General features: G+C 45.2%; 1 protein-coding gene and 1 long non-coding RNA gene across 9 annotated transcripts in view; one reads left to right on the top strand and one right to left on the bottom strand.

Moving 5' to 3' along the window:
• LOC125765357 (uncharacterized) overlaps nucleotides 1-22,586 on the top strand; it is a 130,595-nt gene that overhangs the window by 54,512 nt on the left and 53,497 nt on the right. The window lies entirely within an intron of this gene.
• The window catches only part of LOC125765310 (GATA-binding factor C), a 102,077-nt gene that overhangs the window by 8,780 nt on the left and 70,711 nt on the right, over nucleotides 1-22,586 (bottom strand). For all 8 annotated transcript variants that reach the window (XM_049430311.1, XM_049430310.1, XM_049430307.1 and 5 more), the window contains one exon: nucleotides 2,672-2,806. In XM_049430311.1, the coding sequence (XP_049286268.1) occupies nucleotides 2,672-2,806 (135 nt within the window). The remainder of the gene's footprint in view (nucleotides 1-2,671; nucleotides 2,807-22,586) is intronic.

Below are 22,586 nucleotides of genomic sequence, written 5' to 3' on the forward strand. Positions count from 1 at the left end.
GTACGAGGTCATAGTGTAATGCCATCCCTACACCTTCTTTCCATGCCATAATCCACCCTCACGAAAATAAACGAAAAGTCGTGTCACACGCACACATTATCATCGGTTCCATTATCCATTTTTGGTGCCCTTGGGTTTTTGCTTCGTTGCATGAACATATAAAAATGCCCCAACCTGGTCTGCATTCGGCCAGTTTTGCATAAATTTGAATAATCACTTTTTCATTCAATTTCATTAGCTGTGGCAGGTTTTGCATGCCTGTACTGGTCTGGTTTTTCTATCACTCAATGTTTCATTGTCGAATGTGTTATCTATTCGTGTGTTTGCTCTGTTATTACTTTTATTAAAATTATAATAGGAAAATGTTAATTAATTACTTAGAATTTCTCCATCCATTTTTCCATCAACTATTTATTTCTTGGACAAAAATATCTACAAATAAATCCAGTGGTCTTTACAACTCACTTTATATTTAAAACACTCAACTGATAGTACCTCGTACTACCTCTGCTTTCCACCCAACATGTTTTATTCTATTTGTCACAAGGCACAACCCCTTGTGGCACGATGTAACGCACACCCATCGTGAACCAATTTTCTCGCGCACCTTCAAGGCAACTGCACCGTTAGCATCGTATGACCCTGTGAGTGTGTGGCGCATGGGTGGCGTTTTTTTCTTCTCCTGGTACCTCACACAACCAACCACAGCCACCGGTCCAACCGGTCACATTGATTCGGCCGTCTTTTCAACTGTCAGTCACAAAGGCCGCGGACTGTCGCGCTGACAAAAGCTGACAACCATCCGTAACCATCCGATCGGTAATGGACGCGGTATCATTATGCTTTCGCTTTTATGCCACACATCACCGATGAGAAGGATGGGAATTGAAGGTTTTTGAATGACTTGGCTTGACAATTCTTCACGTTTTGGCCTGTTCGTTTGGCCCTTTCGTGAGGCATGGCTTTTGTGACGAATTTCCGAAAGGTGCACTACCTTTAGGTGCAGGTTGTTGTCCTGAAGGTCCCATTAAAGGCACTGCAATCAAAACCACTAGCAAAACAGCTACTGAAGTTTTTTTGCCATTGAAAATAGGGGAAGATTTGAAATAAGCTCGTTTTTTGTTGTTCTTATCTTTGAGCTAATTTTCTTCGCAGCATTGCAACGATTTCTGTTCAAGCGTTTTTAATCTTTCCCATTGCCCTACTATTCACACTCACCCAACATATCCGTACGGGCAAGTATAAGGACGATTAAAAAGGAAGGAAGCTGATTCCACTTCAATGAGCATCGACCAGCCCTTCGTAATTCTTTCTGGTTGGCCGTTGTGGCCAAAAAAAAAAGGGACAAAAAGAGGGTGGAACCGCAAGGCGTTATAGTCTGTCTATTCTTTAATATTCATTGTACCGATTCTGGTACGAGTGACTGCAGAAAAAACCATCACCCTCTCAAACGAATCAGAAGTAAATCAATCTTATCGCACTTCCCAAACCATTTACACCCTATTATCATGCGACTCGGTATGCCCGGAGGGTAGATGATGGCAATGACTGCAGATTGATTATCCTCTGCATCATCGGCCAGATTTTTTGGGTGGTGGAATATCACATCCCGCTAGTACCTGATGTCTGGGCAAGTGTACAAATCTACAATTCCCACACCCCGCCGTGTGAGCCGATCAATGCTGCGAGAAGGGACGAACGTGTACGCAGGGACACACGTCTATGTGACCCTTGTGCACAAGCGAACGAGCAGCAAAAACGAGCAGTCACACCCGACGACACGTGCCAGAGTATGAAGCGGCATAATCGTTTTACCCTCTTTGGAAGCGAATATCGGCAAATATCTTGGTCTGCCAGGCCCGATGATGGGCAGATTAGAGGATGAAGTTAATTTCCTGTTCAAAGATTTGATTTCATTTTTTATCTTGCATACTACACGCTCGTAGTCGGGTTGTTTTGGGCGGGTAGGGTGGTGTGACTTCAATTCCCTCATCTACACGCTCATTTCCTTCCCAAATAAACTATTTGCTTTCAATTAAAATAAATCTACAAAAAAAAAACACAAATTTTGTTTATAACACCCGTGCTAGTAACAGGTAAGGTGGTTGTAGTCGATGAGATTTCGGCAACAGAACAATGGCTTTTGCATATGGAGTACGCGAAAGCTATGTAACGAGGACGTTAATGTTACGTGTTTTATGTAGTACCGAAGGAACACAAATCGTCCACCCGGATATCCTTCGTAACACGCACTCGGAATATTAATCGCTTCCGTGTCCCATTCCGTGTGCAAAATGGCAGGAATTGACCGTTGCGGATGGTAACTGTTCTTGATCTCTACTCTAGGATCTCCACCTCTACAGCATCCGGAGGCATTAATGGATCATTATTTCCTTTCTCCTCACGAACCGATGCAACTTGCACGGGAGGGATAAATTTTATTGACTCGACCCTCCACTCCCACCAAGCCGCGGGAGTGCGGACATTCGGAACAGTACACCGGATAATCCATGCATGGGATGCGTCGTCCCTGCCATACCATCGCTGACGATCAATCTATCGGATTGATTAAGTTCTTCGGTGGATGCAATTTATTGCATCCTTTGCCCATTCTCCTCTAGAGCATTATAATAACACCAGCAGAAACATTCCGGCCGGTAGCAGTACTTACGTTGTGCAGCTTGTAGTAGAGCCCGCAAGCGTTGCAAACTGGTTCCCCACCCTGATTCCTTCGCCATAGGGTGGTGGTGGTCGTTTTACAGTTGGCGCACGATGTTCCGGCACGTCGGGCGGCACTTTGAAGCGACTGTAAGCAAAAACAAAAAATACGAGGGAAAAGAAAATTAACAATCATACATCAACATTATCGATGCGGGAAAACATACTCTATAGTGTGTGTGAGTGTTTGCGAAAAGGAGAGAAAGATTTAAACGATCGCAATTATTGCGATCAGTAATGTTTTGCGATCGGGTCGGGATGGAAATCTTTTACTTTGCTAAATCTCAAATCTCACAACATTTGCCGATATGAACAGCCTGTGTGGTTACATCATCTAGACATGACATTTATGAAAATTCTGGAATTTTACCACCCCGAAGCAAATGACGTTTTGAAGCGTAGTCGGGCAGCAGTCGGCAAGCTCTCCCCCCCAAAAACCGGATCCCGATCGACAGGGAGCAGTTCAAGGAAAGGCGCATCCGAAAACCACCCTCCGGGGAAAACAATTACGCTTGAAATTGATTTATTACACCCGGCTGACTGTTTCCTCGTGCCGTTGTGCATCGATCGTGCGATTGTTCAATTTTAAAATCGGTATCGGAAAACTTTGATATGACCGACACCAGGGCGTTGTATCCTTCCCTGAGGGTACGGGCAGGACAGCTAACAACGCGGAACAAGGTGACGGTATGTCTAATTTAGCTCGATGTGATTTTTTTCTTGCCTAGAGCTATTTTGCGTAGTGTAAGAGACGATATTGGTCTTTGAGCTTCAAATTTTATATTGTATGTTGAATGTAAATCCATCCCAAAAATAAACATTTTTACGGGCCATTTGCAACAGAGCTACCGAGTATTGTAGCTGATGTAGAGACGTTTTTCCTTTCCCAAAGAAGATACCTGAAACATTTGTAGTGACATTAAGTTTCACCACATCGGAAAGCTCATCGCGTTGATGTGGTGTATGAGATTAATTTTATGTATTTCTTTTATAGCGTACCGACAGACAGACATTATTTTTTGTGTTTTTTTTCTCTCCTATCTCTCATCCTCATTTAGGATGGTGCGCTGGAATGTCCAAATATCGTAAATCGGTTCGTTAGTCAATCATCACATTTTTTGACAGCTAGCAAAATTATAACCAAAAAAAAAGAAGATGATTTATGTGGTTTTTCCCCACTTCACAAATGCTAACAAGCGTAACGTTTTGATATCCGCTCCAACCGAAGATATTGTTCCTCACAGTATAAAACTCTTTACATAATGCATCTTTTAAGGGGGTTAATGCATTTTTTGGATTTCGTCACATTCATCATGATGCATTTAAAATTACTTTATTGGTTGAATTATTTTTTTGTTGTATAAAAAAATTACAATTTTCTTTATCTCTTGTAGGTCCGAAAAAGAAAAAAACCTCACACGATGGAAAGCTATTTATAATGCGAACCGGGCGTTGATTTCCTTTGCAAGTTATTATTAATAACCCACACACTAAAACAAACACGATGATGAGCTTTTTAAAAGCAATAGAAATGAAACTAATGTCCAAACTATCATCATGACCGTATCGCGTGTGGACAGGGTTGAGTGAGGCTAGAGATTGTCGTTTTTTTTTGGTTTGGTTTTTATTTGTTCAGCATGTTGTTTGTTCATATTTGCTGAATTCATTAATATTTAGTTGCTTGTTGGTGTATTTTTTGTGTGTGCTGTTTTAGCTGCTGCAACAGACCACCAAGCTGTCGGCTTGCGGTTCCGAAAACGGTTGGAAGAAATAGTGTTCGCTAGTTTAAAAACTTCAAACACCCGGGCATGATGGATTGACTTAACACTTTAATTGTCCAACGATTGCTTTGGCTTTTGTTTTGCTAATGGTGCCTGCCCGGTTTAGATAATGGACGACGAGGAGCGCAACAAGACAAATGAGGTATCGTTGCATAAATGTGTCGTACTTAATGGTTGTGCGAGAAGCATTCGTTTAGAGGGGGTTTTTTTAATTTGTGGTGTGTTTTTTTACAGTATCTTATAAAATATTTTTTAACTAACTGCAACAGTTACTTCCCGCTTTAGAGTTCGAAGTGATTCGGAATTCTTTGAAGAAACAGAACCAAAAAAAAATCTATCAAAATTTACTCACTACCCGCACCCAGGAAGCGTATGCACTTTGGCTTGATTACGAAATAAATCCTATTTCCGTGACGCACACTATTTATTCAAATGTCCTTCCCTGGCCCAGGGTTTTACCAACTCGTCCCATGAGGCACGAACACGCGTCCAGACAGTTGTGGTAGTGTGTGTTTGTAACGATGATACTCCGGAACACCCTTCCCAAGGACCATTATCCTGGGAGCGGATTGTCGGATCATTTCCGCCGTAACGCATTCCGATGGTAATAGCATTCGTGTAACGCCTAGTGTCCATTCGTGTTATTTTTTTTTTAACATTTTTTGTCAAAGGGAAATGTCCCGTGCCTTGAATTTCCATGTGGAGAACATTTTCCTTTTTTGGGGGTGAAAATGAACCGGATGTTATTGACTGGTGTGATGGTAGTGTTGGTGTTATGTTTCGATGCAAAGGAGGGGAGTTCCAGGGTGATTGTTCCCCGTAAACCTTCCGGGGGTCCTCATCGTGGTGACATTAATTATGACCAAATTAAATGTTCCAAGCCACGTAGCCATGATCGCATGACGGAGGGGGCAGAGAGTTTAGTGAGGGGATGAAAACGAATTTTCCCCCTGAGAGGAGATGGAAAACGGGAGCGTTTCCCATTTCCAATGTCAATTCGAAGCCGTGCGAGGTAAAGTTTTTTTTTATGTGAGTTTTAGCACGCAGTTAACCATAAACGCTGACGCGTCGACGCTCACCAACACAGACAGTTGCGAGTTGGAAAATCGGTGTTTGGAAAATCGATAAAATCCATTTTGTTTTTCCCCAACCCCGTTCAGCGTCCGCTTTCCAAAACCCCCTTTTTCCCCGTCATCCATTGTTGTCGGTTGTGGGTGTAAAAAGGGCGTTCAAACCTTTTGCTCTCCCGCTCTCTCTCTCTGGTTCCTTCCTTTTTTCCCCAACACCATCCACCGTTTTCCCGCTTTGGTACGCGGGACAGACAATTGCGTTGTTGCAATCCAACCACCTCAAACTCCCGTTGATGGAAAGTCACCGTTGCACACAGCGTTGTGAAGCTGTGGGTGCGAGCTCGCGACTAGCAACTGAAAGAGAAAGAAAACGGAGCGCACCCAACAAAACAAACCCAAGAAAACATCGCGAGCCGCGAGAGCGTGCTAGATATACGGGAGAGCAGGGCAACAGAAAACCGCGAGCAATTTCCACGCCTACTTTTCAATCGCGATCGATCGATTGCACCCTTCGGCGGAGTGAGAAAGATGGCAAGATTTGCTCAAAACCGCGAGATGCGAGAGATTGCATCGAAATGCAGTTCGGGATGCGAGGTTACGTTCGTTGCACAAACGCTACAATATTAGGATGTCGTGTTTTGCTGTTTTTTTGCTGTGGGGTCTTTGATTGCATGAACAAACCACCACCCCTACCGCCAACCTCCCCCCCCCCCCCCTCGAGTGGCGACTGATGGTGGCGATGTTTTGACAGCTTGTGCGTACCAAGCTTGGCGAATGGCGTAACCAAGGCAACGTCAAAAAGCCAAACAACGCTACCCAAAAACGCCGGTGGCGTCCTTTTTGCTACGGGTTTTGCTTCGGGGTGAATAATGGATGAAGCTGAGCGGGAAGGCTATTGGAGCTGGCGTGGTGCAATGACGCACGGGTTAAAGCGGAAGCGTTGCAGGTGGTCAATCAAGGTCCGGCATTGGAGTAGCAGTAGTTCATCAATGTTGTAGCACACCATCCAAACCGGCCATCCAGCGGAAAGAAGATGGATGACGATAATGCCCCTTTCAGTCTGCGTGCGTTCACATTTCGATGACAATAAGCAACTACCCATAAGATGGGGGGAGAGAGAAGGGAGTCTATAGAATATGACACAGAGTGGCGGTAGCTAGGAATGGTCCCTCTACCAGAACCACACTGCCTGTCAAACTGACATTAACCCAATTAAAACCATAGCCCTCTCGTACGTCATCGTGCTCCCGTGTTCCTGAATCCATTTCACGCATGTCACTTCTCTCGCATACGTACGGCTGGCCCTCAATGCCGGCCAAGCTTTCGAAGCTCCAAATCCAATCCAATTCCAATCCATCAATCCAGTAATTGTTGTTTTCGTTTGCTAAGCCACCACCACCTTGTTCCTTCTGCTCTTCACATCCCACCCGTTCTCGAATACGCACCAAAAACCCTTGTAAGCTTTTTGGATATCGTTCGCCTGTCAAACCGATTCGGTTTCTACGACATACGTGGTCGTGGTCAGTGAGTTTTCAGTCGTTGGTCGGTGCTTATGTTGCTGGTTTGAAGACGTTGTTGAAGCCGTGCAAACGCCAAGACAGAAGAAAAAAGCTAGAACTCAAATACATCGAAAAGCTAGAAGCACTTTAGTTCCATCCCAACGGGCGCGTCGCGTGGTTTCCTATCATTTCCATATCCTTGCTCCATCCGGAACCGGTTCCGGTTGCGTTCCGGGTGTTCAACAAAAAAAAAAAAAAAAATACGCGGGTGTGTCCGGATTTCATTGTGTTTTCATGTTTTTTTTTATTATCTTTCCCCCCGCTGTATATCTAGTGCCTATCGTGCTTCATTCGGTACAGAAAAATCGATCGTGTCGATCAGCAATATCTGAAGCGCGTGTACACCACAAAACACCAGATGGAAGCTGGCCACGAAGCCAAAGTCAACTGTCAACAAAGGTGTTATTAATTGGTTTTTATCTGCGGCTGAGTATCGATTTCCGAAATCAGCTTTAATTAAACGTAGCTTGGAATGGGGAGGGGAAGGATGCGAGGGAAAAAGCGAGTACCAAAAGGGAGAAGAAGTCCGAAACGGAACTTGGGAACTCAACGCACGAAACCAGTAAGTGAGCCCGCGTTACCTGCGCTAGATGGATGGACAGTTTTCGGGCAAGTTGTTGGAACACCCGTTTGACGGGAACTGGTTCCTATCGATCGAATTTCGATGCTAAACAGCGCTGGTGGAGCGTCGTCGTTTGCTGGTGGCAAGTAAGGAAAATGGGGGTGCACCCCTTAGCTATTCGTTTGTCATATTTTCGTTACTATTGCTGACTGGCAGCAATATTTTCCCTTTTTTTTTTGGTTCACGCCTGCGTCTTCCGATTTCTGGATCGATACGGACAGTGCGTTGGTACCGTTTAAAGGGAATTTAAATGATACCTCTTTACGTGCGTGGGAATGGCATTAAGATTGAGTGGCATAAAACATGGATGACAATTTAGATTGGGTGCGAAATGATGCAAACTGATAATGAAAGTATTTAATCGATTTCATTAAATTATTTTGGGAAGTAATAAGATTAGAGAATAAATATAAAATATTACAAGAATTAATTTCTAAACATTTTTTTTAGCAAATATAATCCAATCAAAACAGCATGTTAAGCTCAGCCTTGAGAACTCTCTTTCCATTAAATATCGATTATCGGAAAGCAAATATTTTAAATCATCTCTACGCCACATTTATGTAGAACCTTTCCTCCAAGAAATAGCCAGAAATCACTTGCCATGACGTTTAGTACGAAAACCGGGGCGTGACAGAAGGCGAAGGACGCTCCACATAACGTGGGATTCGCAAGAAATGATTTGAAATGAGACATAAACGAAATAACGACGAAATGGGGATCAAGCAAAACAGGCCTCTAGTGTGGGGATATCTTGAGGGTAAGGTATATTTATATCTTCGTATGTGTGTGCGTGCGTGCGTGCGTGTATGTGTGCAAGCAAAAGGAAGAAGGCACGTTTGGGAGGAAGCCCAAGTATATATGCGTGTATAAATTAGAATCGAAATAACGGCGCTATCGGTACGGTAAGATCAGCTACCAATTAAAGTTGACAGCTGGGTCACATGTACGTGCGAGTGTTTGCTACTTCTTGTACGGCCTCCTCCTCTTCCCACCCACCCCACGGTACGCTCCCACGCCGAAATGAGGATGGGATGAAGTGGGTACCCCTGGGCCAAACACGTGCAAAACAAAAACCCCGGGCAAGGGATGCTGCCCTAGTAGGTGGGAGATGATTCGCACGCCCCACCAAGGATACAGATGGCGACCCTAGGAAAGGATGGTTTTCTTTGTTCTTCATCCAATCCGAGCGCGAAGACAATCATCCTTGCATTCCCCGCCCCAACAACAAAAGGACTTTAGCCCAGTGTGTCTGTGTGTTTTTGTGGATGAAATGGCAAAACACTTCAGACAAGAATCCTTAAATCCTTCTCACCATCTCTCCCGTTTCATGAGAGCCCAATTCGCCCAATGCGTATGTTCCGCAGGCAGTCGAGCGACATCCATTTTGGATGAAATCGTAGTGAAGATTATTTTAAGCACCCACTTTGTATGTATGCATCCCTTGCTTGCGTGTGTATGTGTGTGTGTGTGGATGTGCTTAAACACCGAATGATAACGATACCAATCTTCAACCCCCCAAAAGCCATCTCAACCCTACAAGCTTTAATCGCACACTTGGATGGTGAAATAGAAAAGATTCTCGACCGAACTTCATCCTGCCCTGTAGCAGGCACCGTACAGTAGTACGCCGTTCTAAATAATCCCCTAAAGGAAACGGGTAAGGATAACGTTCGTCCCGGCTTCATTCGCCAGGGAACGAGCGAAACGGGAGTTGCAATATAAAACAAGAAATACTTCCAGTGAAACGTCGTCCTCCAGCCAGATTGGGGATAGTAGACATTAAGAGCAAGCGAAAGAGTGAGATAGAGTTAAAGTTTTTCCCCCCGTCAAGCCAAGCGGTTGGGTTGGACAGGAAAACAGGGCGAGAAAAGGATTCCTTAACGATATAAATTATTCATGCTGCAGACATGTTTGGCGAACAAACAATTTCCACACCCAGCAGCATCAAGATAAGCCGCGCCAGATAGCAAAACGCAAAATGGTGGAATAGTAAAATTGTACGCCCGTTGATGCTCTGCTATGGAGCCCCCCCTGAAGGGGTGGGTTTGGGAAAAGGTGCAAAAAAAGGTGAAAAACAGGGGACAACCGAGAGGGAGCAAAACTTTGTCACTTTTCCCTTAATTCTGGCCAAAAAGAACGTTTCGGTGCTGTGTTTGTGCAAAGTCCGTTTACCCATCGGGCTCTGCTTCACCAAAGTTCCGTCGTCTATGTGCGACGTCTTGACAGCGTAAGGCGAAAACTTTTCTATCCCATCTATAGCGGGTACGCGCAACGGAACGGTTTTTGCAAAACAATCTCGTCAGAAAGTTTATCTTATTCACTTCACCCCGGGAAAGCCTCCATTCCATGTCCCCGTTCCCCGGAGTTCTTCCTAGCCTCATGTCATTTCGGTTGAATTATTTCAACCCCGTAAGGGTGTCCTTTTGCGCAATGTACGCGCATGCTAGTGTGTCCGTATCCCGTGAATCCAGTATGGTGCGAATTGGCGCGAATAAAATGTAGCCCATTACATAAAGTCCCTCGTCTTTTTTCCCTAGTTCCCCACAATGTTGCGATGGTTCTCGGGCGTAAAAGGACGTATCAGCATCCATACCCACACATACACACGATGCCCACACTTTTCCCCGGCGGTCGTCTATCGATATCGCAGCATCGGGATACCGATCCAGACGACATCATCTACGATACGGAGGCAAGATACGATGCGCATGCCCCACAAACCAGTGTTGTTGGTAGTTGTTTGGCACGCACGCAGTTGCGCAAAAAATCTATCCCCGAGGCTCCATCATCCGGGGGTGTTTTTTTTCTTCCTACGAAGAGAGATGCCACAAACGAGGCGAGGGTGATCTATTTCTCTTCGCTTACAGTGGAACCGTGCCGGGGTAACAGGATGAAGATGGATTTGATTTTTTTCCCGAGCTTCCATTTTGTTGTGCTGATACAGCAACGTATTTTTCCTAGCAATATTTTGAAGTATTAAAGATCTTTATACTTTAAAGATATACAGACTTTAAAGGTAAAGATGAATGCCTTGGTAAAGTGTTTCTTGTAGCAATGAATACAGTTAATAGGCTCACCAGAGATAGAGAGAGACCCTACTCAACATCTTCCAATACAATGTAAACTCTTTGCTACTTTTAGCTCTTACCAATTTGATAGACGTAAATCAGCTTCCATTAGTGAGAAATTTCCTCTTGATTGATACGCTTTCACAAGACCCAGTGAGGTAAAGGGAACCTCAAACAATCGTACCCCGTGCCCACGAACAATGATATCTGTAGACCACTTTCTGCCACCGACTCGAACCCCGACGGGCGGTAGTCAAAAGTTTTGGCTACCGAAAACGTTAACGCCATTCGTGACCGCTCCACTACTGCTGCCACACCCAAACAGGGATCGTTCGATGGTTGTGGGGGAGGGGGGGGGGGGGGGGAGTGGAATTTCTCTTACCCAAGGAAAAACTTCTCCGGTAGCTACCGAAGCGTAGCATTCCGAACCGTCATACCGGTCAGCCGCAGTCGTCATCGTCGTCCAGATGGGATGGCAAAAACAAAGAGCAAATCCAAAATCCATCTCCATCCGGCAGAAATAATAGACACAACCCCCGACTCAGTGAGTAGCGCCTCCAATTCCACTCCCAACTCGCTCTAGCGGTGCTCTTAACCGGTCCGGAGTCCCGAAAAAAATTAGGGAGACTCCAAAGAAACGTCTTCAAAACGTCAAAATTCTTGACATACCATTTTGACCGTGCTTTTTTTTTGGCTCCACGCAACGTCAGTCATGGGGTGTAGGCCCCGTGACTTTGCAGCTGATTTTCGGTACCCCCGCACAACTAGGTTGCTTTTGGTGTGTTCCAAATGCGAACCAAACTGTCTTTCCGAAACCACAGTCAGGTACATGCAGCATGTCCGAAAGGCGGACTTTTCAAACGAAACTTGGAAAAACTATCGTTTGGATGCGGGCCTCGTTCGGTAACCAAGAAGAGAGAGAGTGGAAGTAAGGATTGGGCACCAAAAAATTGGGGCTATCGACTGAGCGTTTATTTCGTTCCCATTCGCCAGCACAATAGGCTTTGCGCTTCCCGGACTGGCCAGGCGTAGGAAATTCATCACCTTCATAATTTATGTCCATCTTTTGCGGCCACGTGAAGGGGAGGCGGATGAGATGCTAGAAATGGCACGTTATAAATTTTGTTTCGACTTTAATGGATTGTTGGATGTTTCTTGGCCGCACAGCCGAAGTGGGTGAGGCAAGAGTGGGCAGTTTGTTGGGAATTTCCGGCAGGAGAAAATTTGTTTGTATTTTTGTACGACTGGACGTACTCATGTTCATGCAATATTCAACTCTTTTAAAGAACAAACATGAAAGTACATTTAATTATTTTCGACAAGAAAATAATTAATTCTAATGAACAAAAAATTTTCTTGGATATTTTAAACATTTTTTTAATAAAAATGTGAGAAATAAAATTATGATTCACTAGCAACCAACTGCAACATGCGTAGCCTGTGTGCGTATATATACCAGATCGATTAATGTAATATTTTTAAATCAAAAAGAGGCGTGACAATCGTCGGTTCAGCTGTGTGTCCAGTACGTCCCAGCATTCACCATCCCAGCACCACAATCGCGTCTGCGTGCACCAAAAACCAGCGCAACGTGATCGTGGTTCCAACCGATCGCGATCGCGCGTCTTGTGTGCGTGTTACTTTATACGTTTACTTCTGTTTTGATCTCATGTTTTCTTTTTGCGTTTCTCCTTTAATTTGTTGCTCTTGTTGTTGTTTTAGGCACATTTCTGCATCGCACCTAAATAGCTGCAAGGCTTTCGGGAGGCTTTCTTCAAAACGGCTTGTTACACATTTTCCCAAGGGTGATTCTACGGAAGAGCATGAGGATGTGGCAAACATTTGCTCGGTGTGGTTTACACACTCACCCATTGCATTGTGACATTTGTGGCCAGGTATCGTACAACAGTTCCACCGTCAAGTCGTGCCGATTCTACCAGTTCACGCTCTCTTCGTTTCGTATGTTTATGTCGTTTGTCTCGTTACTCTTAACTTTGCGTCCTCACCCTCATTCCTACCGGTGGCTTATTATGATTGCGTTTGCTTAGCTTAGCTGCGATGAGCATCTCTTCTCTTTGCGCTAGCGAGACTCGAACCTTCCCGGTCTGACTCACTGCGCTGACGAGATGCATTCAATAGCCAGGGTCGTATGCATTCCATCAAGAAGGTGCAGCAACCGAACCAACTTCACGCCACCAAGGAAACGGACTTATGGGTATGAAAATTGAATGTGCGCTTAGCGCGGCAATTTCCGGACGACTTCTTGGTCTTTTGATTGAATTGAGCAAATCGGATTATCGTTAGCCAAAAAAAAAAACCACACCAAGGTGGCATGGCACGGATTAGATTGTCATTCAATTTCAAGCTTGCATCAGAAGCCTAAGGGTGTAGCGGGCATCAGAATGCATGCGATGTCCCATCCCTACTGAAGAGGACGTCCACTTTTAAAATCTTTCCAATGTCAAACCAGAAAACCTCGATCGCTCGTTGCGTTTCATTTAATTTCCGTAATTTCGGGCATCTGGTTGCCGGGGTCGTTGCGGGTCGTTTGTCTGGGCCCGGATTAGCCTCACTGTCTATCGTACCGGGTAGGATCCGTACCGGTAGCACAACGAGCTCTGTTTCGAACTCTGGCGGTATTGGTCGGGAAGAACTCGTAAACGATTCCACCGTTCAACTACGTCCCGTACGGCCATCGGTCGTGTTCCTTATTTGTCTTCGCTCCGTAATTTCTTGGCAATTTATTGAGAGCTCACGTACCGAAGCCGAAGATAGTTTTCTGCCGAGCACACCTGAAAAGAAAAAAAACCACCCTGTCCCACAAAACTGGTACAAGGAAGTAAGCGAAAATCCAGGTGGTTTGTGGTGCAGAAAAAAAGTTTATCCACAACCGCGAACCTCGTTTGCAGAACGTCGTGGGAGTTTCGTACATTAGGTGGGGGGGTTTTGTGGATAGTAAAATTAATAAGGTGCGTGGCTTGAGGTTATGGCCTCGTTCTGCTTGTCGGTTGCCCCGGCTGGAACAATAACAATCGTTGTTCATATAAAAATCACCTATAATCTAATAAATTGATAAAGAACAACGATCCAGACGACGGCAGCGTACGGTCGCATGAGTGAAGACGACCGTGACGGCAACGGTACCACCGATATGGCGGGCCCGAAGACTACGTCGAACGTCTATATATATTGGCTTAATCCAGCAAAACCGTACCGACGCACATAAAGGAAGCATTGAGGTGAAATGGGTGATTGGAAACTGGGTGAACTGGCGCCTGGTTAGTGGGCCATTTCGGGTGCTTTCAGCAAAAGCAGAATGGGTTAGGTATTATGCTTGGTTCGAAACCCCGAACGGTACCCATCGCGTTGATAGCAAATTCCATTACCTTAGTTTGCGATGTTCATGCTCGAAACGCAACCATAGTACGAAGACGTCCCTGCACTATTCTACTCGCTGCTAGTGTCGCCTTAGTGCTGCTGTTGATGTTATTATGGTAGTAATTTAACCACCACCCATTCATCGGCAGCGTCTCAGCTAGAAGCGCTTATGAAATGTGACGCCACGCTTGGTCGTTTTGCCAGAAAGGGAAAAACCTTTCACGAGCACTGCCAACTGTTTTTCGCTAACAACTGTGTTTTTTCTCTCTCTCTTCTTCACCATCATCCCCACGGCTGTAGTGAATCTGTTGCCGGCACAGGCATCCGTTTTGTATCCGTGTTTTGTATGGCAAGCTATCGCGAATTTATGATACACAAAGTGTAATTTTATTATAACCATTTGTTTCTAGTCACGAACGAGTGGGTGGGAAATCGGGGATGGAACCGAGCGTCGTCCCGTAGACAATGAACCTATGTTCCAGCAGGGTGGAACTGCAGTGGTGTTCGTAGTGTGCATACGAAAACATATCGGACCCGTGCAACAGCAGCAAGTCGTAGTTGTCACGTAGCTTAACCATTTTTACTCTCAATGAACGTTCGGTTCGGTTCCTTTCTCTTTTATGCTCGCTTAAAATGGTGTACTAGGAGTCGTTTATTAGGTTAAAAAATAGGGTAGTTTTTTTCAATAAAGAAAAAAACCTATTCCTCAATAAAAAAAATACAAACCTCGATTAATGGACACGAAATGGAAGCAGGAAAAATATTCAAAAAAAATTCCCAATTACTCGTTCATAAGCAACTTGTAAGAGATCAATAAGACTTCAATGATGAACAGGACAGCAAAAACATACAACATAACATTTTATGCAATATTCGATTTCCCAGCATTATATGGTTACACTCGACACGTCTGGTAGGCCAACGAGCGCCAATCGAGATGACCAAGAATTGTATGTTGTACGACACAGGAACAACTTCTAAAAAACCCTCAACATATTCCTTAAAAGGGGGGAAAATTTGCCTCCCAATATTCCACAGTTTCTGGACGTATTTTTCTTTTCTCCTTTCCACTGAATGACATTGATTTATGCTGTTTGTGCGTTTGTGTGTTGTAGCGACTATTTTGTTTCACTTTTTTTGTTTGTCTTTTTTCTCACTCAAAAAACACTTTCTGCTCGCTTATGTTTGTTCTTCAAACAGCACCACCAAACAGTAGAAGCTTTATTTTATGTTTTTTTTTGTCGCTCTGACAAGCATCGATTTTCCATTCTACACCCCCCCCCCCCCCCCAAAATGTGTGTTGAATGTTATATGCTTGGTGTGCAATATTATGCGCCATACAGTCTCAGGCTAACCGAAGGGAGACCAGAAATGCGAGTGTCAGATGCTCCTGCGCACAGGAGATACATCCCGTAATACCGACATGGAAGACGGAAAATATCACTGGAAGCAACGAGCAAATGGAAAACGATGAGGTGTGAAAGAAACTTTGGAAACGCCATGAATAAAAGGGAAACAAAATTCTCGCCCCACGAAGCATAAATGTAATATAATAAAACCGAAACAAAAACAACAGAAAAAACAAGCTTAAATATTATCACCGAACGAGGGAAGCTGTGTGCGTGTGTGTTGGAACCGAACTGACCCACAGGGCACAGAGGCTGGCCATGGTTGACGCGGTAGTTAAATTATGGTGTTAAAATATATGTTACATCAAAGTTTATAAATATCTAAAGTCCTGCCAAACTTCACCATACCCTGTGGGTGAATGCGCACCATTTTTTGCATTTTGTCCGTTTGGTTCGTTCGTAAGTTGGCAAAACAAAACACACAAAAAAAACCTTTCCCCAGCAGCGTTACATGTTCCTGTTCCCGGTATGCAACAGGCAGCGTGAGAGAGTGTTAGCTTTGGTTGGAAAGAATTCAACCGGGAAGTTTCCGCGGGGAATGACAAAACTTTGCGAATCTTCGTTCAGCTATAAGAAGCGTCTTGTTCACGATGCGAAAAATGGAACTTTTTTCTGGTCGGATCCATATGCTTCAGCCATGAGAGGAACCATATTTCACCGCAGTCGCACTATGGCGCGTTTAAAAATGCGAATAATCCTCGTACCATCCATCTTGACCCCAGAGCAACGGGACGACAAAATACCATCGAACGGACAACGGACCACTACAAGCTGCAGCTGACAACTATATTAGCAAGCAGGCTCAGCGACAATAACGACTTCTCTGCTCAGGAAGATTCTGAAATGCAGCAGTCTTTGTTCATTCTCTCTCTCTCTCTCCCTGTTGACCATTTCATGCTTCGACTTAGGATCTAATTTATTGGTCCCAACCGGTGTATCGAAGGTGCCGAAGTTGATGGTTTTGCAACCATTGCAGAACGCACCCATATCGTACCGATCGCGGACAGCCATCCAAAGAACGGCGCAGTCGAAAGGTGCGCGCGCGTCCGTGTGGCGAGTCACCAAAATGCTAATTGGAATGTATCGCGTTTCAATTTCGCTGGAAATTTTGCAGCGCCCGCCAAGAAGTCACTCCCGCAATCTTGAAGAATGAGGGAGCCCCCCCCTTTAAGCAAGCGCGATACTTCTGTGCGCGAAGGATTTGGATTTTCGTGGAAAAAAAACAACCAACAGTTACGATGATCATCTCCTCGATCGTCTCTCACGATTTTGCGCCTCGATGGTTCGATTTTATGTTCGAAAAATTAATTAAATTACTTTGCAGATCCACTCCTCCCAAAACAAAAAAAAAACCCCCAAAAGACCCAAACATTTCGATCGTCGTCCATCCATAGTGACCGATCGGATGATTCTTTGCGTGGTGATCTTCAACCGTGAGATCGAGAAGGAAAAAGGTTGATGATTGGAGCTTTAAAATTGCTTACGACGCGTTTGCTGTATACTGCATCACTACACGTGAACGAGCGTTTAAAACGTGTTCGACACAATTAAAAGCACATAAAAAAGCGTGTCCCCAAACGCGCTGCATCGGGTCGTACCCGGGGTTAAGCATTATCGAACAAGCTAATGAATTCTTCGAATTAGTAAAGGGGAAACATACGAACGTAACGAGACTGGTGCTGGTTTTCTGCTCAAGGGTCGCAAATAAGTGTCCCTACCCTATAGAGATGTCAAACCATGGCATTCGGTGGGCAACGTTCGCGCCTGCACCATTGAAGAAACCTGACGAAGCACCAAGACCAAATCCAACATTAGCTTGGAAAATTATTTCCTCGACCTTGATGGTATAGTCCGTGCCAGTTACGGTGGTTACGCTTTGGTTAGGTTTTTTGGCGATATAGCCATGCTAATAACTTTGCTCAAACAGGCTATAAACATGTCTTACCCCGGGTTGCGTCGTCGTCGTCGTCCGTCATCGTATCGGAGAGTAGCTCCGATTCACGGAAGCACTACATTCGCAGTAACAACTCACTCAACCAAGGGCCAGACGGCGAACGTTCGTTTGCATTTTTCGTTTCGCCAACTAAACTGGCCTGTGTTTTGTTTTAGAATTTTTTAGCAAAACGATATCGTTTGCTACCATTTCCTGCCGTCCGTCGTTTCGTGCACTCTCGGTCCCGTCCATCGTTCCGTGGTATGATGAGCAAAACTGATTTATCGATAAATTTTATAACCCAATAATTAACATCATTAACATAACGGACCGACTGCACGGGACCGTAGCGAAGAACAGTGCCCGTTTCTATCGTTCGAGGCGGATGATGATGAGTTCAAGACCTCGTAGTGGCCGCACAATCACGGCAAACGCCACGTACACCAAACGTGCTCGCGACCTTGCGACCTCGCCCGGAATCGGAAGACAGTGGAAGCCCACAAGGCATCCAATGGACGATCATTCCCCCCGTAGTGGCGCTTCATTTCACTTTTCATTCGCAAATGCTTTCCTAATAAAGCAGTATTTATTCAAGCGATGTTACTGTAGGCCCCATTCGTTGTAATATGCAAATGAATTCCCGGAAAGCAGTGAATCTTTGCCCTCGATGTTTTTTCCATTCCAAGAGTTGTTGCCTTGGTGGAGGAACGGGGGAGTAAGGGTAAGTTTTTGCCAAAGTTTTTCTCCAGTTTTTGGAAGGAACAGTTTTTGTGGTGAATTGCGCATTCAAAAGCAGGCCAACGCAAGTGGAATCAATTACGGTTTCTTGTGCTATGTTTGAAGTAAGCCAGGAAACCCATTTTTGGGGAAAGTTTTCTTATGTTCGTGATAATTATGTGCAGCCATCCTTCTGCGTTCGATTGCTGTTGGATAGTTCAAGTTCAAGCTTGCGATTAAGTTCGTAGCTTTGTTAAGATATGGTTTACTCGATTCCGTGTTCTCTTGTTATGTTTTAGTCTCGTTTTATTGTGATGTTTAATAAGGCCCGACTAACAGTCACGCAAAACCAAAATTTTGACATCTACCAACAAAAAACCTGAATTTCTGATAAGACACCACAAGAACAAGAATGTAGATAGAGTAGCACCAATATCCAAATCTATCTCCAACCGTATTCAATCATCCATGACGAAGATAGATGCGCCGCAAGTTCTGTATCATTGGTGACTCGCCAGCCTGGATCTATGGCAACCTGGCCTGGTGATCCAAACCACCAATAGAAGACGAACCTTGGAAGCTATCCATCTTGCATTCCCGCCCGTGTCTGCGCGGCAGTCGGATGAAATCGTGATTATCTCAATGTCATTCGTGGCTCATTCATGCCACACCACGCGGGTGAACTGATGGACTGACTGACTGACTGGACTGTTTGGCTGGAGTGACTGACTGGGCTGACGTTTGCGCTTGACTTCTACTGTTTGCCATTCGGGATAGAGACCGGGTGTTCGGTGTGGCCTTCTCCCGGGGTGACGCGAAGTCACCGCATGCTTCAAACTGACGCCCGTCGATCGTCGGGGACAGCGAAGGGAGAATTATTGTTTTACCTTATAATTTATGCACTTTTGTACAATTATTAACCATCACGAGAAGTACCGAGCGACATGCAGCTTACAGGCATGCGACCCCGTCATCTAATGAACGCATGCAAGAGGTTCAATGGAGGGGGGAACTCGAAAACACGACTAATTTACGATCGTGCCGATTTAATCGAGCTTGTAATAGATTGAATTAAGCAGATCCATGCTCCGTGCCACCGGTCGGACCTTTTCGGGTCGAGGATCCTGCGGGACGTGCGGATAGTACACCGGCATCACGTACCGGCATCATCTGCCAGCAGTATCCATCTAGCGTCAGCATCTCATCTCATCGGGCGGGAAGAGATGACGTCGATCTGTGAAACCAACCTCGGAGATGCATGAGCAGTTGGGCGCCACCTCTGGTATCACTGGGTGGCTACGGGTGTAGGAACCGGTTTTTGCTGATTGTCTCAGCCGGGTGTCTACACAACAGTTTAAGGTGCAAGGATACAGCGCGATGCCGTGTGGGGAGCGTGCAGAGACAAGCGTACGGTGGGAAACCAAAGGTACACCTGTGCATGATTTCAAGTGCATCATAATAAAGCGCACGATATGGCCTTGGTCACGTCTGGTTGTCGAGCTGGGAGAGAGAGTGGCACGAAGGGAAACTTTATTGGATCACTGCGAGATATGTCACCACCGGTAATAAGTGACAGTCGCGCAGACAGAGACTTCGGTGCAAGCAAACTTTCCGAATAAACAGGTCACATTCCAGCGGTGGAATTCCGTACAACAGATAATAATGTTCGAACAGCGAGCCGGTACAAACACATCCCCCAAATGGTTTCCGGCGGGCATATAAGTTTAGCATATATTTATGATCGATTGACCGGGATGGTAGATGCAAGCAGGCAGAACCGTACGATCGAACGGCTTTTAGCCCCTCGAGCTAAGGGCAGTTTGGATACATTGTTCCGTGGTTACAATCGGGTGCCACGTTTGTAAACCATCAGTCTTTCCACGGCACAAGGATTCCGGGGTTTCGGGCGGTGCGGTGGCGAGTCGGCGGAAACCTTACCATGTTGTACAAGGTTTGAAAATTACCCTCCAATTTACCGTAATCAGTTCCGCTCGCGTCCGCTTCGGCGATTTGTTCGTTGCGGCGGAGGCCACAGCTTTTCCGTGCGCTGAAGCCCTTGTTAGAGGTTTGGTTGGAAGGTCTCATCCAAAAACTCACCCTCCCGAAACGGTGTCAGATATCAAATCAGACACCAATATTCATCCGGGGACGCCGGTGTCTATTTAGTGAGGCTGCTTCACGAGTCAGCGGATGCGCACGGGACCCGGTCGTTCGATGTCAATTAAAAACAAACAAAACCATGCACCGGGCAATTAGTGGATAATTGAGCACTTCCAACTGTGCAGTTGTGACTGCCGTTCAGACCGATGTTAAAGCGCACTAGGTTGGGAAGTGCTTTGCTTCCCCGCGAAATCCAACGCGAGCAAGATCTCCGGGACGGATGAGCTTATGCCTGATGAGCGCGACACTTGATGAGGCAAATCGCCGAACGTTGCGTTCGGATTTACCGGCCGGACCCACCGTGGACTTTGTGGGCCGGTTGAACGTAATGGACGCCGTTGATCGGTCTTAGTGGTCGCGTGAAGCTGCAGGCGTGCACATTTTGGCACAGTGTGCTAATTAAAATTTCATCCACCACAATATCTCAGAAGCCGCAGGTTTTTGGGAGTAGTCGGCTGGTCGAGGTTCTAGCGTGTCCGAGCCGAAAAGTGTCCCGCTGTGAGTTTGCTGCTTCAGAACGGACCCCGGAACCTGCTACCCGAACGGAAGCTTTTAACCACCCGTCGGCGCTGTTGCGGGCAGCTTGCGTTTCCGAGAGCCGAGATCTCTGGACGATTCTCGATGTCGTCGAAACCGGTGCTCATTGGCTCGATGAGAAATTAATTTAAATTAGTCAATAAACTGAAGAAAAGTTACATCCTCGCCTGTAACCATTCGTACACCCCTGGTTGGTGCTTCCCCACGTTTTGGGGCCAAACATTTTGAGTGAGCAAATGAAGCTGACCGCTGATGTGATGTCGACCACAGTACGATCCTGAGAACCAATGTTCGGGAACTCTATACCATTCCATTTGGTTTGGCGCCCCGCAGAGCGTGGGTACTGCGGTGTCGTCCGTACGCAAGGTATTCATCGTTCTTGGGATCCCGAAGTGAATAGGTATCCCCGAAGGTTCGTTCCAACCAACGATGACGAAGTCGTTGTGAACGTTACTAATATTGCATGAATCATGGCTTATTGTACAACGAACGGACAAGTCAAGAAGTTCTTCCTTTATCTTAGGTCCCTCGTTTGGTACTGTGTCTTATGCTTTCGACATTTCGTGGTTGCGTATGTTTGGATCTGTGATTCTGTGAAATGTTGTCACTCACCTTCGCGATGGACCTACAGCATCCGCACACCACGTACTGCCTCGGTTGTGGTTTCCCTGATATCATTGGCCGTGGGATTCGGTGCATGAACGTATAAATATAATTCTTTTCGTTTTATTAGAGCCTTCGTCGAAACGATGGGGCATCATTTACGGGAGCGGAATGTCATAAGGATGGTATAGCAACGGCTGGTGGAATTCCACAAACAATAAGTGATTCGCTGAGAGTTGCATCTAAATCTCTAGTTGTTTACTTCTTTGTAAAACTGATATGGGACGTGTTTACTTGTTAAATTATTGAAGCTTAAAACAATTAAAAAAAAATTCAAATCTTTACCAGAACAAAGTTCTTTAAAAATTGCTTTAAAAAATTAACTTCTCGATACATGTTCAGCTACTGTCAGTTGGTCTGAAGGACTCCTTCTATTTCGTTTACCAAAACCCATTACCGAGATCTACCTATTACAGGAACATACAATTTTATAGAACATTAGATTCAATTCTGTTAGTTTAAGCGAAAAACTCACCCAACCATTCACTGGACCATTTATTTTGTCTCTAATTGTGGCAATCGTGCGTACAAACCCCTCATATTTGGACGACAAAAAATGACCTTCACCGAACACATTCAACCGGTTTTGTTACAGTACATTTCCGGTTAAAAATGAGTGAACTAACAGTTTCTTTTTTCTTTCTATTTTTGAATTTGCTACAGTTTAGTTTGATCATGGCTTTATAGAACGTTCCGTACGTCATTGCGAGAGAATGTTCCTTAAATGTTTGGCTGTCGGTCACCCGCAAGCACTTGTTCCAAGGCTAGTGATAGACATTTCGCTTCCATAGTAGATGATTGAGACAAAAGGAGGGGGTCATACAAAGGCATGGGGTAGCTTCTAAACGTAACTTTTCATAAGTGTATTGGTGAAGATAATTACTCCCCTGTCTTTTGTATGTCACCTTTTACAAGCGAAAGAGTTTGCAGTAAAAGCTCACCCCAAACGCTCTGGTGCGTCAAGGTGC

The sequence above is a fragment of the Anopheles funestus genome, chromosome 2RL (assembly GCF_943734845.2).
Source record: "Anopheles funestus chromosome 2RL, idAnoFuneDA-416_04, whole genome shotgun sequence".
NCBI classification, from domain to species: Eukaryota; Metazoa; Arthropoda; class Insecta; order Diptera; family Culicidae; genus Anopheles; species Anopheles funestus.